This window comes from Heliangelus exortis, chromosome 8 (genome assembly GCF_036169615.1).
Source record: "Heliangelus exortis chromosome 8, bHelExo1.hap1, whole genome shotgun sequence".
Classification (NCBI taxonomy): Eukaryota; Metazoa; Chordata; class Aves; order Apodiformes; family Trochilidae; genus Heliangelus; species Heliangelus exortis.
Window position 1 is genome coordinate 13,587,623 of NC_092429.1, and position 17,933 is coordinate 13,605,555.

A 17,933-nucleotide genomic window follows, 5' to 3' on the forward strand; every position below is an offset into this window, starting at 1 on the left:
TTGGACTGAAGGTCCCTCCTAGCAGAAGTGCAGGCTGTGCATCAGGATCAGCAGTAAGAGTTTAGTGCCTGTCACAGGTTCCTCGTTGTGGTTTTCTCAGCCCTGGCCCTGTAACAGTCCCTACATCTGTCCTGCTGCCGTACAGATGCTGCATGGCAGGCAGGCACTGACACCCCATGGCTGTATCCCATGCACCCCTGCCCCACCCCACTCTGTCCTTCTGCAAAAAGCCCCTTTGGGCACCTGAGGCCGTTGTTCCCCTCCTTGCTGATGGAAACCCAAAAGCAGGGCCACGCAACCCTGTGACAGCACTTGTAGGGCTCCTGTGGGGAGCAGGGAGGGAGGCCGGGCTCCACGGACTAGGCCATGGGACTGCTGCCTGTCATGGGAAGGCCTGCTGGGTGCAGGAGGTACAGGCACCACTGCCAACAGCTGGGAGGGATATGCTTTATGGGGACAGCATTACATTTGACAGGAGGCAATATAGGGTGCAGGAATGGCAGTCACTGAGCGGCATTGTATGCGGTCCCAAGGCGGCTGTCGTGATGGTAATTAATCAAAGGAGCTGCTGTGTGCATGCATGGTGGGGGCTCTGTGCCTACCCCTCTCTGTGCCCATTTCACGCCCTCAGTGAGCTGTGAGCAGCTTCTGTCTTCATTGTATTAATTTGCTGCATGGGAGGAACCTGTAGGGTGTTAAGTGATGGATTCGTGTTTTGTTCTTTCCTGCTTTGAGCTCATGATATTTCAGCAAGCCTCTAGTGAAAGTCCTTACTATTGTACATGGTACATGCAGCCAAACTGACAGCCAGGAGAAAAATTGAGATGGAATTGTGGTTGTTTGCACAGCAATATGTTCTTCTTCCCTTATTAACAGATACTGAAGCATATTGACAGAGTAATGGTACCAGTTTCATGTAGGATATGGTTCCACAAAATTTAAAGGCAGATCTGCTTGCTGTGCTCTGGCCTCTGCATTTTCATTGTGCCAGGGTGAAATCCCACTCTACCAAAGAGTTCTCCCTTTGAGAGAGAGGGTTCTTCTACATTAGAGGGAGGTTTGAGTCACTCCAGCCCCTTGCATTTGTTTACTGCTCAAACTGGACAGAAGCTGATGCTGTTGCAAAGGGGAAGGCAGAGGTGTGCAGGTAGAGGAAAGGGAGATGAAAAGATGGGCTCAGGATGTCAAGGAGCCACTTCTTGACACTGGAGTGATTGTTATCAGCAATTCCTATTTACAGTCCTAAAAATAATAATCTTGATACAGTAGGAGTTTAATCCACAGATCATTAATTCATTGGAAAAAGTGACAGCCTTTGGTTCATGCAAAAATTTACTATCAAGGGATTATATCAAGTTGGTTTTGATCTTTTTAGATCCTTGCTTCCTTGCCTCTTTTCCTTTTAAAGAGAGGTTTCTTTTCTTTGCCTTCAAAACACTGTAGAGCTTCAACTTCCCCTACTTACTAGCTATTTCTCTTTGCTGTCACAACTTGTTTGCAGCAGCCTGCACTGAAACATTAATGGCCTTGTTGTGCTATACTAGGATGACTTTTTTAAAAATAAGAAATATATTTAATTCTGCTAAAATTTAGAAAGGATTTTACTATTGTAAAGACATAGATATTTAACACCGCCATGCTACCCAACGTGTCTTCCAAAATGCACACATTTTGTAAGAAACAACTAACTCTTTAAATAATAATCCACTAGTAACAAGTGTACAAGTACACTAGTGTACTAGTGTACAAGATAATGTAGTATGCAGATACTTTTTTCTGATGTAATCAATTTTTTTCCCTGAAGAATTGTCTTTTACAGACTGAACATCCAGATGAGTAACTATTGCTTTGTTTCTAAAGTATTTCAAACTGCTTCATTAGAGAAGTTACCTGGTTTTAGAAGTTTTATCACGCAGAAGATGTTAAAAATTAGAATTCTGTGAAATACGTATTTTTGGAAGGGATGAGGAGATTTTATACAGTACACATCTGTAGTTTACGGTAATGGTGATTTCTGTCTTGGCTCAAAATTTTGTCTATCTGTGGTTTCATTTATGTAAGCAGCAGAGTAAGGGGCACTTGGGTTCAACTAGGTAAAGCATCAGCCACGTATATTAGATCTGGTGGCACAAACATGTCTGTGCTGGGGACAGAAAATAGCTAAGCAGAAGAAACCAAGTGTTCCTGGAGAAGGGAAAATATAAATTAAGAAAGACTAGTGAAGTTGAAAGTACAGCTTTGGTGATTGTTTTGGTTTGTTTTGTTGGTTTTTTTTTTCACCACTTCAGCATTTGCAAATCCTTCCTGCTCTGCTGTTTCCCACTTTCAGACATAGCCTGTGTGGCTGTGCCCAACAAGGGGAGACAGAATCAGAGAGAAAAGAGGTGGGAACAGGAACAGGGAGTATAACTGTATGGACAGGTGCCATTCTTTACCCTGGAAAGGGCTAGAAGTGACGTGGAATTTTCACCTATACCAGATTAAGGATACAGCAGCAGTGGTATAGAGATGTGACAGTTTCATGAAAGATGCTTCACTTAATGTGGTACCAGGTCAAACTCTTTTTAGTTACACTTCCTTTGGCACTGTGATGAGAGTTGGTGCCTGTGTGACAGAAGAAGACCAGTCAAATACAATATATCCTTTAGGCTCAATGCAATTTAAAAAAAAAAAATTTTTTTTTTTCAGGTTTCAGCCGAGCAGCTCTACCATTTGGTTTGGTTAGGAGGGAGCTGTCCTGTGAAGGCTACTCCATTGACCTCCGGTGTCCAGGAAGCGATGTTATTATGATAGAAAGCGCTAACTATGGACGGACAGATGACAAGATTTGTGATGCTGACCCTTTCCAGATGGAGAACACAGAATGCTTCCTTCCAGATGCCTACAAAATTATGACACAAAGGTAAAAATACATACATACATACTAAAGCAGAAAAGTAACTCAGTAAGATGTATATACTTTTGGAAATGCTGAGTAGTAGTTACCGGTTTGCTATTGAGGTAGTATTTTTATCTAGTAATACTAGGAGGAATTAAAAAGACACTAGTTGCAAATCGAGAGGTTTTTTTAAAAATTCTGTGAACAAAATTTGAAAAGCAGGAAGATAGGGAATGGAACAAATCACTTACTTGGAGATTCCCCGTCTCTGTATCTTTTAGGTCGTCAGGCAGCACACCAAATATATCCAAATAGCCACTGCGTATTTTAGAAACTTCTACGTTCTTTGGCAAAGTTGCACATTTCCTATGAATACAGAAAATAATTGCCATAGATCCCACCTGTAAAATCATTAAATGCAGGATGGCTGTCATTGAACATGTGTGTACAGAAGCATGTATGTATATAATCATGTTACATTATGACTTAGTGACAGCAATTGTCATTCAGAAAAGATTATCAGTCAGAAAAGGATGTAGAAATGTATTTAGTACAAAAGGTGCAAGAGAACTAAGATTCAAAGAAATTTCTGTGCTGTGGGCTGCATACAGGCAGCAGTCACCTAGTACTGCCAGTTTTGGAAAAGTTGGCATAAATCAGTCATTTTCATTCTTCCTGACCTAAACAGCAAGACTGACTAATTTTGGGATTGGTGGGAAGTTTTCCTCCTAGTGCATTTTCTTCAGGATGAGAAATCAGAACAAAAAGGAAGTGGGAGCTTTCTGGTGCATGTACACATGTTGTCCTCCATTTTCTGTGTTTTGTTCGAAAATGGTAGCACTCAGTAGCATAAAGTCACATCTAAAAAATAATCTTCCATTTTGGTTTCCCAGATCACTCCTGTTGCCCAGAATGTGCCTCTTTAACAATTTTTTTTTTTTTTTTTTTTTTTTTTTTTTTTTTTTTTTTTTTTTTTGTCATTTTCATGTAAATACATGGATGTTCTCTACTTCTGTAGTCAAATGTTTGGGCTAGATCTCAGGCTTCAGTTTCATATGCTGGAGATAAATTACGGATATCAGACCTGATTCTTGTTCTGTGTGCAACCTGTGACTTGTTCTGTGATCAATCATTAAGGGAAAGACTCCATTGCTGTGCTAGTAAAAATGTAAGATAACTTCTTTAAATCATGTTTGAATTATCCTTTTGTGGTTCTAGTTTGTTGTTAATTAGATCAAGCCAGATTTCCACTGAGACTGCAGCAGCAGTGTCATCATCCTCTAATCTGTCAACTCCCTTTGAAACTACCTTCAATTGCTTTTGTAAATGTAGTGCCTCTCTGTAGACTTCCTTGTTGTGTAAAATGCATGTTGTGTTTTGATCAAAGTCCTCCTTATGTTCACTGCAAATATACAGATTAAGGTAGTCAGAAACAAATACAGAGGCACAATCTTGCTTAAAGTGACATCAAACTGTTACTGGAAAGCTGCAATTCCAGTCCCCATCTTTCAATTAATCAACTGTAAGTTTATGATATCAGAGAGTATTTTTTAACTTCCCCAATCTTTTACTCTCACCCCTTTTGCAACGGATTGAAAAGAAGTTGTTATCATATGTATGACATTGGTTTGGAATGTCGGTGCATGGAGGGAGTTTTTTGTGGTTACTTTGTTTTGTTCAGTCAGTTGGTTTTGTGTTGTTTTTGTTTGTTTGATGGTTTTGTTTGTTTGTTTGTTTTGCCATGAACAAATGGCAGAGATAATTTGATACTTTGCTTTTTATTTTTATCTGGCATTTATAGTAATTTGGAAGCTTGCTTTCGTAGTTTTCTTGCTTGAATACTGTCATTAGGTAGAAATCTGTCTCTTTTTCCTTGTTTAGTCTTCTTTCGAAATTGCTCAATTTGTGCTATATAAGAATGCTGAAGATTCCTTACAAAATATTAGAAGTTCTTGTATCTCATTTGTTTATAACTGTTGGTGATCATAATCTTTTTATGTCTAAGGCAAACTATTGTTTGGTAGTCAGAGCATGTCTTGGATCTGGTATCAAAAAGTGTCATATCAGCTGTATTTTGATGGCAGCAGCTGCATAGAAAAATCTCACCTGAAGGACTATGAGATTATTTTTTTTTTTCTTTTTTTTTTTTTTTTTCTTTTTTTTTTCTTTTTTTTTTTTCTTTTTCTTTTTTCCAGTGACTAGAAAAAAAAAACAATCAGTGAGAGCATTTGGTCACAGGGAAAACATTTCTTCCACACCTTTAAAGCAGCAAAACTTTCTACTTTGCTACTTAAAATCTTACAGTCTTTACTTTTAAGGACTAATAACACATTTTTATCACTTCAGCCAGAAGTGTTAGTACCACTGTGTTTGACCACTTTATACAGTTTAGATCTGCAGTTAAATGTAGTTCCATGGCAATTAATAAATACTTATAATTAATTTTCAACATTATACCACAGTTTTTGCACAGCAGCTACATTTACTGCAGTTACAATGTGAAAACACTACCCCAATGATATCAATACTGTGAAATCTGAAGACTGAAAAATAAGATGTTTCCAGTTGAACACAAAGCCATGTAATCACATGCCCTGCTCCCTTTCCAGAGAATTTAAGATACAGCACACAAACTTCGACAGTGTCCACTGATGCATTAGCTCCTCTTTCTCAGAGCAAGCTGCTGCTTAATCTTTTCTCCCTCCCTTTTCTTTCTTTTCTGCAGTTCTCAATAGACTTTTAACTTAATGCTTTCCTAGGAAGCCTGACTAGAACACTAATGACTTCATTGCTTTGCTTTTACCTTTGTAAAGTAGTTATTAAATTTTTAGTCCCTGATTGAAATTACATCCCAATTATTCTAGAATAAAGTCTTTCAGATGTATTTAGATTCTGTGTAAACTTCACACTGGCACGGTCAAAATTAAAGCTTTGAAGAAAGAGACTAGACCTTTAGAAAATCCCTCTTCCCTTTCACACTTCTCTGATAATTAACCCCAGCGTTTGCATACAGTCAGGTTTGAGAGATCCTACCATGTACTAAAGTTGAGTAGAGAAATAAGCTTATTTCTAGAATATTTGTTGAGGGACTGGTATAAGTGAGTGGCAGAGGACCCACATTGCAAGCTGTTAGATCTTAAAATACTCAGACTTCTTGCTGTTCTGCTGTCCTGTAGCAGGGACAAATCTCCTCTGTTTCCCCCTCATTTAAAAGGAAAATAAATGAACAGGGAAGCAGAAGATGCAAAGCAGCTCCAGTTGCCCGCTCACTGAGTGCGTTTTCGAGGTTGGAGCCAGAAACGGTCATAAGACTTTGAAGTTGATAAGGCTAACTGGTGCTGCTCTTTAGAGGCACAGCAGAGGTTTGAAAATTAACATGATAAAACTGCTCACGATCTAGTCTGAAGTCCACTTCCGTTTTAGGCGGATTCCAGGTGGATCACAGGATTTGAATTAAAACTGCCTGTGCATTTATAGGATTTTTTTTCCGCCTGTGCCAAACTCAAAGCTGCGAAACTCTGCAGGCTGCAGGTGCAGGTGGATGAACCCTACATTTTTTTAGGACAGGCTCTAAGGTTTACATAGATACCACCTAGTACTTGGATTTCTGTTTTATTAGATTAAAATAATAATAGATGACTCTAAGTAGTTGTTAATACACACTTAGAGTATGTGTCAAAGGCATATTATGTATGTAATTATATAGTGGAACAATGAGCTGCTAAAATGTGTTCTTGCATGCTGGGATCTTTCTCTTATGAATTTAAAGAAGGCTTTTTTTAGCAGTAATCATTTTTCAAATGTCCTAAACTCCTTGTTTAGGAAAAGTTGATGATTATTTTGCAGGTTAGACACCATAACTATCTTTGTGATTCCAGTGCAGTACCGTTAGATATTTTTTTATTGTGTATTCAAATAATTACTTGAATAGTGTGGCAGATAGCAATTTTGAATAGTATAATTTTAAATCTTGAGAAATCCAATATTGAAAAAATGTCAGATCTGTTCCAATCTGTACACCTAATTTTTTGAGTAATTTACAGTTACAGCTATGAGTGGGTTTGTAGGAAAAGAACATTTTGTATTTAAAGAAAATACAGCCTATTAACTATGAATCTATGGAATCATTTACTTAGACAGAAAATTTAAGCATTTAACGTTGACAGCCAAATTAATGTTAACTTGAGAAAGAAAACATTGTTTCCTTCCTAATAAAGGCTAAAATACTTCTAGTTTTTAAGTAAGAACTTCTGATATGTGTGCTTATACAGAGAGCATAGTTGCAATCATTAAAAAGAGGAAAAATAAAATTGTTTAAAACTACAGTTTGCAGACCACATTGAAAATCTTAATCTCACGGTTAGCATATTCAGTTTGGTTCTAATTTACAACAGAAAGGAAGTTATATCAATCCTGCACTGAAATGGCCATGAAATTCTACTTTCGTCTACAATTTATACTGTAGTTGCAGCTTTATGTGATCTTCACAAAACATATGTAAACAGTATCATTTTGCTTTTTAAATATGCACAGACCAAGCAAACTTCATTATAATACGTAGGCATGAATATAAAAACATGATGGCTGTAATAGATGGACATGCGTAATGGTAATTTTTAAAATACTCTTCCCTTCTAAAACGTTGCTGCAGAGAAGTAAAAGATTTAAAGGAGGAATAAATCCTTTTCAGCCATGAGGTTTTTTTTCTGTTGTTTGTATCCTGTCCTGTCGAAGTCACATGCTACAGATATATCATCCAATACCATGTCCATCATGGCACCAGCAAAGAATTCATGCTTGGGTTTTTGTTACCATGAATTTGTCTCACACAGTAATCATCTTAATCTGTTACATCCATCATCTCTCTGCAAGACAGCTGCACTTAAAGGGAGGGTCTTCAGAAGGTAAGCAAAGTGCCTTTTGCCCCACAGAGTGATTGAGGGAAAGCTGAAGGAAGCAACATATCCGTTCCTTCTCCTGAGACTTTTTTTGTTAATCCTTCCCAACAGGAGAGAGGGAGAATGGAACTCTTTGTTGCTTTCCACCTATTATATCCAACAAATACATAATTATGAAAAATCCTGTATTTAATGAGGGTGAGATGTATTTGAAAGAAAGCAAAACGAATTCTTCTCTGATGATGACACACACTTCAAACTCTCTGTCTTGTTCCCGCTTGTCAGGTCTGCAGAAGAAACTTTGTCGTACCATATTAGTGTCCTTTCAAGTGAGAAGCAGTTGAGTCTGTTCTGTAATGTGAACGAATAAAGAAAATCTTACACTGGACTCTAGGCATGGATGGATAGTGGGTAAATCTGTAACTGATTAATCTCATTCATCGAAGTGAAAAGGTCTTAGCCAAAAGCAAAGCTCATACAGGGTACAGGGTATCTTTTCTGTTAGAAAGCAAAACCTGCCGGGGGGGTCACTGCAGATCTGAATTTAAGCCTTAGCAAGACTTCCCCAAAGAAGTGTTTTAGTGCCTGAAGAGCAGCATCCTCAGACGGGGCCCACGGTTGATTCAGTGGTTAAACTGTGCTACGCTTCAGATTTGCACTTCTTAATGTGACTTGGAACAGTTTTCACGGGTAGGATTTTACCCTCTGACATTCACAAATGACTGTGATTGTGGTAATGGTGCACTTCACTTCGGGGGTCTTCCAGGCTTAGACAAGGGCTCTGCTGACCCCTGCTGCTATCCTTGTTTTGTCCCTCGCTTTTACTTCTGCAGCCAAAGATTGCCTCCCTTTGCTAAAGATATGTAGAGAAAAATGTCTTCAGAATAAGAGATATACATTGCCTTTTTCTACTTTCTGGTCATTAAAAGCTTGTGTATCTGTCTCTTTGGTGTCAGAGAAACAGCAGTGTTGATGATAGGATAGCACAGGCTGATGGGCTACTGGAATTGCTGTGGTACCGATGCTTATCTCGCATGCCAGGTCCTTTTGCTTTGGCATGCCAGCAGTTTCTGTCTCAGCTTGCTGACAACTGCTTCACAGAACATTTACCATATGAGATTATGAACATTAGTTATCTTTTTAAAGCATCCTTTAAAAGTGAAGGCTTCTAGTTATCTGAAATAGACCTAGGTCTTAGTACAGCAGTCACTCCTGTGAGAATTTTGATAGAGCAGAAGCTTAAAATTCTCTTTTTTTAAACCGAGCTTTCACAATACCAGCCCAATTGATTTTCAGTTTGTTTTGTTATGTTTTCTATGTGTTAGTCACAGGGCTCAAATGAAAAAGCAGAAGTACACGTAGCCTATTTTCATGAGCAAGTCATAATCACATAGCGCAGAATATTCATGAAGTGTACTGTAGTCTTTGGCTTTATTTCAGGAAAAAAACCCAAAACACCTATGACTAGGAAGAACCTTATCTAGTACTCTGCATATTTGCTATCATTAATTCTTAATACAAAGTAGTATGTCTGGTTTACTCATTAAAACGAGGATAGTTTATTAATGGAGTTTATTAATGCAGTTGTTTCATCATGGTATTACTTTGTAAATTTAATACAAATCCTTATATTATGTGGTTCTGAGCAGTCAGGTTAGGTGAAATACCTGTCAGTGGTACTTAATCATTTTTTTGTGGTGCATTCTATTATTATTTTATGCAGAAGAAATTATATTACACATGTGCAAGCACATAACACTCATACGCCTTGCTGTAATCACAGCGTTGGACAAGCTACAAAGAAAACAACAAAAAGATCATTGATACCAACTAATGACATTTAAAATTAAGATTTAGTTTACTTTAAAAAAAATGAATTCATTATTTTACCAAGTTGTAGCTTGGAATTTTATTTAGTGTTTTCATATCTTGCATTTAAGTTGTTTTCTTTCCTTTATTATTGGCAAAAACACCATTATATTCTTCTTAAGTCAGTGTATATCTTGTGTGGCAGAGTGCTATATACACATTCATTAATCTTTCCTTGCCGTTTGTGAGTATAAATAAATATAAGTAACTATACATATGTATGCATAACTTCTTAAGTATTATACACCTTTTCTCATATATTTCAGCATCATATAAAATAAATACTTCAGCCTGTGATATTCTAGTTTGTTTTGTTGGTTTCTTTTTCTGATTTCTGAAATGGGCTTTACTAGGTGTGCATACTTTTTAGCCTGCAGTTAATAATTTATTATGTTTTGGGTATGTAATTAATGCTCCTGGTAATTTACTAATGTTTTTGAGAATTTGACTGAGACATCATTGCTGAACCTTCATCACCTTTCAGTTGAATGTTGTGTTCTTTTGGATGAATTTTTGTAGATCTTGTATAGTTCTCAGTTTTCTAGTCTTATCAGCATAAGTTCTGGTTTAGTTGCACTCAGAACTTAATTATTTAAAACTTCTGATTTACTTACATATTACTGTGCCAAATTTAGTTTGTATAGAATAATACTGCAATAATTCCTTCCACCCTGATATATCCTCTATAATACTTAGCCAAAACAACCATGTTATCTGATAAGTTGATTTAGGACTTTATACATGTGTTCATATAGCCATTTATCTCAACCCTTGCTGAGGAGACCTTTATTAAGCCATGATGACTGCTGAATATGAAATGTAACCAAGATTATTTTTTTATTCAAATATAATTTAAATATTCATCAAAGAGGAGTTATGCTTGAAACTGACAGAGACTATTAACATCAAAAAATATAATTAACTGCACTGGGTATCATGAAGCAGAGTTAGCCAAATAGCCGAGAGGTCTAATTGCTCTAGAGTCTGAGAAGCAATAGTTTTATTTTATACTGTTACTGTGGAATTAATAGTGATGTGGTTTCCTATGCAAGGCAATTAAAAGCTGCCTGTTAAGGTTCATTGCATTATAGGAAATCCGTTGAATATCACTTGGTAAACAGAACTGACAGGCAAAAGGTACATGAAGATGGGCACAGCAGGGCATAGATCATAAATTAGGACAGATTAATATGAATTAACTATATGTACGTAAATTATGAGTACTTTTTAGTTTTTTAAAGTCAACGGTGGTGATGAAAGTGAAAAGTTTTCATTAGTAACACAAAGGAAATAGAATTTTAAAATTGTTACAGTGCAGCTGTTTAATTCAGAGAAAGGAATATAGTAATATGGGTTTGAAAATTAAAACATAGCTATATAGTATTGAAAAATAGTCGATCTCATAATCTGGAAATTTCCTTCTGCCAGCGTAGTCTCCTACTTACAATAAAAAAAACCTTCTGCCCTTTGCGGCTCAATTAACTTTTTTAGTTGAATTCAGCAAGAAAGAACTTATTGAATCCTACTGATGCTGCCTGTGCCCAGGCTATACAGTCTAAAAAGGGGTTGCCATATTCATGGCATTTTTGACATTATTAAGGGTGAGTTTAAGGATAGGAGATACGAGCCATAACAGTATTTTACCGCGTTTCTTTTCTTCTCTCTAATAATAAAATTGTGATCTAATAGCTTAATAAATCGGTCATGATTACTAAAAGACACAGATAGTTCCTTGCTTTGCACTTTATTTTCTACATATTGCAGAACAATAATTACCAAAACTGCTATGGCCACAAATAAAAGGTTTTTGTAGTTTTGCTTTCATGTGACTGAATGAAAGAAGTCTGCACGTAGCTTCTTTAATTTATCAGAGTCAACTTCTGTGGTTTTTAAGAAACAATCTTAAAAACTAGTGTCACGGTGGTTAAAAAAAAATCAAGCAAAGAATTCAGCTAAGAATTCCTGTTTTATATAAAGATTGACTGCCTGTTTCATACATTATTTAGCATGCTTACCCTGTTTATATCAGTGACATAAGAGCGTGTGCTACTTTCTCAGAAGAGCACTGTCTTTGCCGCTTCACAGCACAGTGCCTTGTACTCCCAGGCTTGCACATGATGTTAGCAGATATTTAAAGCACTCCAGCCTAACATTTTATAGGTCATGATGAACTGAGCCCGTAAAGCAAGTTATTGCAGTGAAGTTAATGCAGTCTTAAGAGTGTTACTTGGACAAAATACTCAATATTCAGTAGATTTTTAGCCTACTGTAGACACTTCAATGGGAAGGAAAGGTTCTTAGGTAGAATTTTTCCATGTCAAACCTGCTTTATAATACATTTGTAGTGCAGACTCTTTATTACAGTTTTACTGTTGAAAACTAGTTTTTCCTCAGGTTTTCACTATAATACAGTAACTATCAGAATCTTTGGATTTTAATTTCTTGTAGCATTTGTAAGCACACATGCACACGAAATCAGATCCTGCAACATTTTTAAAAGAAGCTAGGTAGCAGAATCATGTCATTGAGCAGGCTTCCCTGACTGAAGTCATATAGTTTAAACACCTTACAGGAAGAAACTTAATAGTTTTTAATTACACCGAGCTGTAAAATATTTCTTCTGGCAAGCTATGGGTCTTGTAGTATTTGCAAAGACATTTATGCTTCTTTCTTAGTAGTAATCTGTGATCTTTAATGTTGCTGTTCATTGCTTCTCACATATCTCGCTCCTTCTGATACACTTCTGTATGATGGAGCAATTTTGAAAAGTTTTTACTACACATTTTTCCTGCACTGTAAAACGGTTGTTTCACTGTAACTCAGGCTTTGTGTTCCTTTTCCTCTCTCCATTCAGTGCATTTATTTAGGCTGAGTTGTAAGCAAGCAATAACGTGACAGTTCTGAACCATAACCTTTCCCTGTTTACTGAATTTCTTAATAGCATTGAACTCAACTGTACTGTTACACTTGTGAAGCTGTAGGTGTTTTCTCATCTAGGGTATAGTAGCACTGACATTGCTTTCAATATATTATTCTAGTGCCAGCATCAGGGTTGGGTATGAAAAACATAATTTACTTTGTATATTTAACTTTCTTAGATAATTCTGCTGCTTTGTGACAGATACAGCAAAAGAACACCTCCTGGAGAGCTGTATTTGAAACAGGAGCACTTTGAGTAATGGGCTGTAGACAGAACACATATGAGCTAGTGCTCAGTTATCATGCATGCCATCAGCAATGCCTTGTTGCTTTCTTATCAGCCACTTCCTGCTGTCAGCCCAGTGCTTATTTCAATAGAAAAGGATTTGCATCAAATGTAATGCAGTATTATGTACGGCTAACATGGGGTTGTTAATTGTGTAGGCACATGAGACTCCTTCGGTGGTAGACAGTTTGATAAAAGGATTAGATCATGAATATTTTTGACACAATTTAAGATTATCTTTGCATTGACAGAGTCAAGCCAGTGAATTTTCTTATGCATTTTTGCAGAGGATGATTCTGCTCAACTTGCATAAAAACCAACTGCAAAATACACAGGATTTTTGTAGATGTAAACAAAAGCAGTCCTATAAACTTTGTTGGTCTTAAAACTGGAAGTTCCTGGATTCAAAAGTACACAGCTTAAAGCAGTAACTGAATCTCTTATTTTAAGTCATGAAGAGGGAAGTGGGTTTGTGCTTTCCAAGTTGGAGTAGGATTCTTTTGCAGGGAAAGTCCTGTACCTGTAAGCTCTGCAAACTTTCCAGATGATAATTAGGTCCAGACATCACTGTGGGTAATGAAGAACTGTGCTTTTGTGGCAGGCATTCCTCTCAGAAGAAAAGAAAGTATTTGTAGTGAGGGCTTTCAGTCGTATTTTAATAGGAAATGACACCACTGTTACAGAGTTGATTAAAGACCTAGCAAGGCACAGTACTTCTGGAAAAAATGAGCAGATAAAGTAAGAAAAGTTGTAATTTTATTAGTTGTTGATTATATATATATATATTACTATAAAGCCATGAAATCCACATTAAAAATTAAGAGAAAAAATGCTGTACCATCTTGCTAGCAGATTGTGCTTTTACAGATCTTGTAAAATAACCAAGTTGTCTTTTGGCCTCTTGCTCAGCATTTTGCTTTGAGTTCTATTGAGCTGTAGAAATGAGTCACTGTGTAGCCCTGTGGAATTGGTAAATATGCAGTAGTGGGCACACGGCCTCTGTTGATGAGAATTATAACCCAAAAAGGGGAAATTCCCCTAGGCAAGTTTACCAAAAAACAATTTATTTTTTTTTGCCCTGTAAAACTCATCTTACATGCAGATCTCTTGCATTATTACAAACTCTAATCCACTGAGTGGGTAATTAACGGACCAGAAAAGCCATTTGTGGAAAGAAAGAGCCATAAGGGTGAAAAACATTTCTCCGCTGAATGATCTTTAAGGAGTAAATAATTACAAGAGTGAGAGGTTTGGGATGACCAATCTAAATCTGAACATAATTAGGATGAACACAGTTTGAAAATCGAAGCAGTTGGCATGTGCAACAATTCTCATATCAGAAGACTAATTAAATATTTAGGAGCCCAAACCTCCTCACTATTCACAGAAAAATAACCTGCCACAAAAGGGTCTGTAACTTTGCAGATAATTAGGAAGGGTTACAGGGGGAAAAAAATCACAGATTGGATCCAAGGTTCTGCAAGGTCGCGTCTTATTATGGTTTATCTTTTATATTGTCTGGTAACAAGTTTCTCACTAATTTAATCTAAGCAGGACATCCCATAGCGATTTCCCATTTCCCTTGTTAAAAATGTGATTGTTTTTCTGTATGCAAAATGCAATAGATGAACATTTTTATAAATAATTGCTCCTAATTGATACAGGATATAGTATTTTTAATTATTCAAGGGGAATGCATGTGTTAAAGTTCAGTTAGGGTTGGCCCCACCACACTCCCCATTTGAAATGATCTTCATCCTGTAGAGGGAAACCAAAGGACTCTATGAACAAAATCATGTTGCTTTGCCAGACAATTCTGTAAAAAAGTTTTACTTTCCTGTTAGAGTTAAGATACATTTATGTTGAGAATGCATTTCTGCAAACAGGAAGAGTTGTGTTAAGCCCAGGAGACCAATAGTGAGTTGAGCTGAATTTGCATTGACCTGGAGGTCCAGTCAAAGAATGCACAGTAAATTGTACCAAGGCTTCTACATTTCAGAAGGTGTAGTAACAAATAGCATTTGTCATTCGAAATACCTTATTTTAGTAATTGAAGTGGGTGATTTTTAAAATTTATATAAGATCTGTGAAAATTAATATGAAGGATAAAAGTACAAAGGTTTTCAATACTGTAATTTTTCAAGTTACTCATTTAATAATGACTCAGAAGCTGTCTTAAATTACATAGCTTTTAACTGCATTATGAATATGCTGAAAGCCAAGCTGTGGATAAAAAAGATCAACAGCACTGCATAAAAGAATTTTAAAGATTTTTTTTTTTTTTTTTTACTCTTATCCCATGCTCTCTACCTAGGACTCTCTTTTCCTTCAAGTCTGCTGCAGCATTATGCCTAAGGATCAGACACTGTGCTTCAGGATTTTCACTTGGATTTTCTATGTGCTCTACTCTATCACTGTGCCTCAGAAATAAACACAGCTTCCTAAAGCTCTGATATTATCATCCAAGCCTATATTTCTCCTCTGAAACCTGCTCAACCCAGAAGGAGTGATGCTGCACTCATGCTCGCTCAGTGTGAATAATCTGTGTAAATTGCTCACATATTATGATGGTGCACTTCTGAAGTTTTCATTAGTAGATAAGCATAGCTGCAGGCTATTTATTTTGTCTAAATGGTGAAACATTTAATTAGATCTTTTGAACTGATTACTTTTCAGCAGTGCGGATCTGCTTGGCTACATACACTGCCTGTAATCCTGTGCTGCATTTTGCTTGCAAATATGCACACGTATATGCATAATCTTGTAGTATTATTTGACTTTATCTCTTTATTGAAATTTTTTCTTCCGTGGGTGAGGTTGCTGCATTGGTAACATTTTCTCTAAAAAGCAGGTCTCTTAGGCTTCATACTGTTACAAGGTTGGAGTATGGCTGGCAAACCTCACCAGGCTGCTTACTTTGTACATCTCATTGCATCTTTTGGTATCTACTTTTCCTGTCCTTGCTCCTCACAGGTAGTTCCTCTGGTAGTTCTAGTAGGCCTTTCACATACGTAGTAGAAAGTAGAGAGATGGATGGGATTATGAAGCACCTTAAAAATTACCAGAGAAGGCAGGATTTATGTATTCTATTAGAATCTATGTTTCCATATTTTTGCCCTTCCTATTTTATCTGAAGCTTCAGTTTCAGATTAGTTAATGACCCCATAGCAATAGCATTTATACCAATAAACAAAGTACTGGGAAAAGAATTAATCATAACAAGAAAAAATATCTCTGATAGCTTAAATGTGAGTAAGTGAAAAGATTCATCTTTTTAATAGCACTGCTTTGAACTTAGAGAACATGAATACTAAAGGCAAATGGGTCATAACTAAATGTATTAAAATTGTAAGAAGATGTTGAAAGCAAGAAATACTTTGTTAAATTACTTTTCCATACAAGTCTGAAACACATTCATTGATAATGAATCAAACTGGGTAATCCTTAGATACGGCCTGTGAGAGTTGCATGTTTTCTGTTATGTTTTATGGAGTTTTCATCCTTAATGTGTACTCCTAGACTTCTGTAAGGTTACATTGTAAAAAGAAACACAAATGTTCTTGTGTGCCTACTGGGCAAACAGAAACCACACGATGGTGCACATTCTTCTACGATACTTTATATAATACTTATCTTCCTTGTGTTATGCTTACTTAGTAATTAGGAAGATTCAACATGATCAGTGTAATACTGAAAAAGAAAGTAGAAACTATTTTTTTCAGTTTTTTTTCCCTGAAATATTGTGAATCAGAAGCCACCAGTTTTATTGCTATAGTGATTATGTTGCTAGTTGCATATAAAATACAAAGGTTGGGTTGTGAATTTTCAAACCATTTTCAAGCATGCCTTACTGCTTTAGCAGTCACAGGAAGATTTCCAATATTTAGACATAATTCATATCACCAAATTCTGTTTTCATACTTGCTCATGTATTGCCCATTTTTTTTCTTAAATTATTAAAAGTACCACCACAGCACACTAAATCTGTTTTTCCTTTGAGCTAGGTAAAATTGGTGCTATTTTTTTGCAGGCTCCTTCTCCTATCATTTTTTTAGGGATTCTAACATGAAAATATTTTTTAGAAAAATCTTACACATGAGCAAACAAAATTGCCAGCATGGGATCCTGGGCTTTTTAAAAGCCAGTTGCAGGATTACATGTTTGTCTTTAAAGGAAGTATAGCTCTGTAGGGGATGTGTGTGCTCACTCTTGGTGTGTGGGTGAGGTGGTGCTGCTGCTGCAGTTGCTGGTGCGTTTAGGATATTTCAGTAGGGGTCAGCCAATGCTGCTTCTAATCAGGGCTTTATAGCAAGGCTGGATTTGGGGTGTTTGTTTTGTTTTTTTTTTTCTTTAGCAGGTAGCTTTTTCTTTTTTTCAGGCTTTGGCTAGGCTCAATTTGTTAATTTATTAGGTTTCAGTATGTAATAAGGTATTTCTTGTGAGGTGAGTTTAACACTCAATTTAAATACATTCCTTTATGTAATTTTATCTACTGAAGTACATGTGGTTGCATATGTATATATCTATACACTCCTAAAATAAAAACTCTATTTTCTGGCTATTTTATAAGTAAGTTTTATACATATTTTCTAAGACCAAATTAATAAAGTGTAGCATTTGAGTAGTATGTGAATTTGAGTTCATATGTATGTAGCTCTGAGTTTAATAACCGGAGGTGGAGGTCTAGGGGATACGCATACCAAAGCTGAAGCTCAACTCACTGGCCCTTATAGACTGTTGGAAATACTTATGTAAAAGACAGCCATTTACTCTGAGTAAAGAGGCTCGGGAATTCTTTAGTTTAAAATATGCTGCTGTTAAAAGTCATTACCAGAACCGTAGTCATCCCACATTCGCATCTCTTTTTACTCAAACTACAGCTCACCCAGAGTGAATAAGAAACAAGAAGACCATATGGAGTATGTGGTGCTACAACTCAGTTTACGTGCTTCAAGTGGTGTTTAAGCTGGTTGCTGCAGGCAATAAGCAGGAATATGTCATCATGTTAGCTTTTAAGTATTTAATCAATTGCTGGAAGAGAAGTATTGTCAGGTCTGACTTAAAAGTTTCAAAACATACCAAG

General features: G+C 36.6%; 1 protein-coding gene across 19 annotated transcripts in view; it reads left to right on the forward strand.

Moving 5' to 3' along the window:
* The window catches only part of ADGRL2 (adhesion G protein-coupled receptor L2), a 388,507-nt gene that overhangs the window by 316,323 nt on the left and 54,251 nt on the right, over nt 1-17,933 (forward strand). For all 19 annotated transcript variants that reach the window (XM_071750509.1, XM_071750507.1, XM_071750508.1 and 16 more), the window contains one exon: nt 2,689-2,902. In XM_071750509.1, coding sequence (XP_071606610.1) covers nt 2,689-2,902 — 214 coding nt within the window. The remainder of the gene's footprint in view (nt 1-2,688; nt 2,903-17,933) is intronic.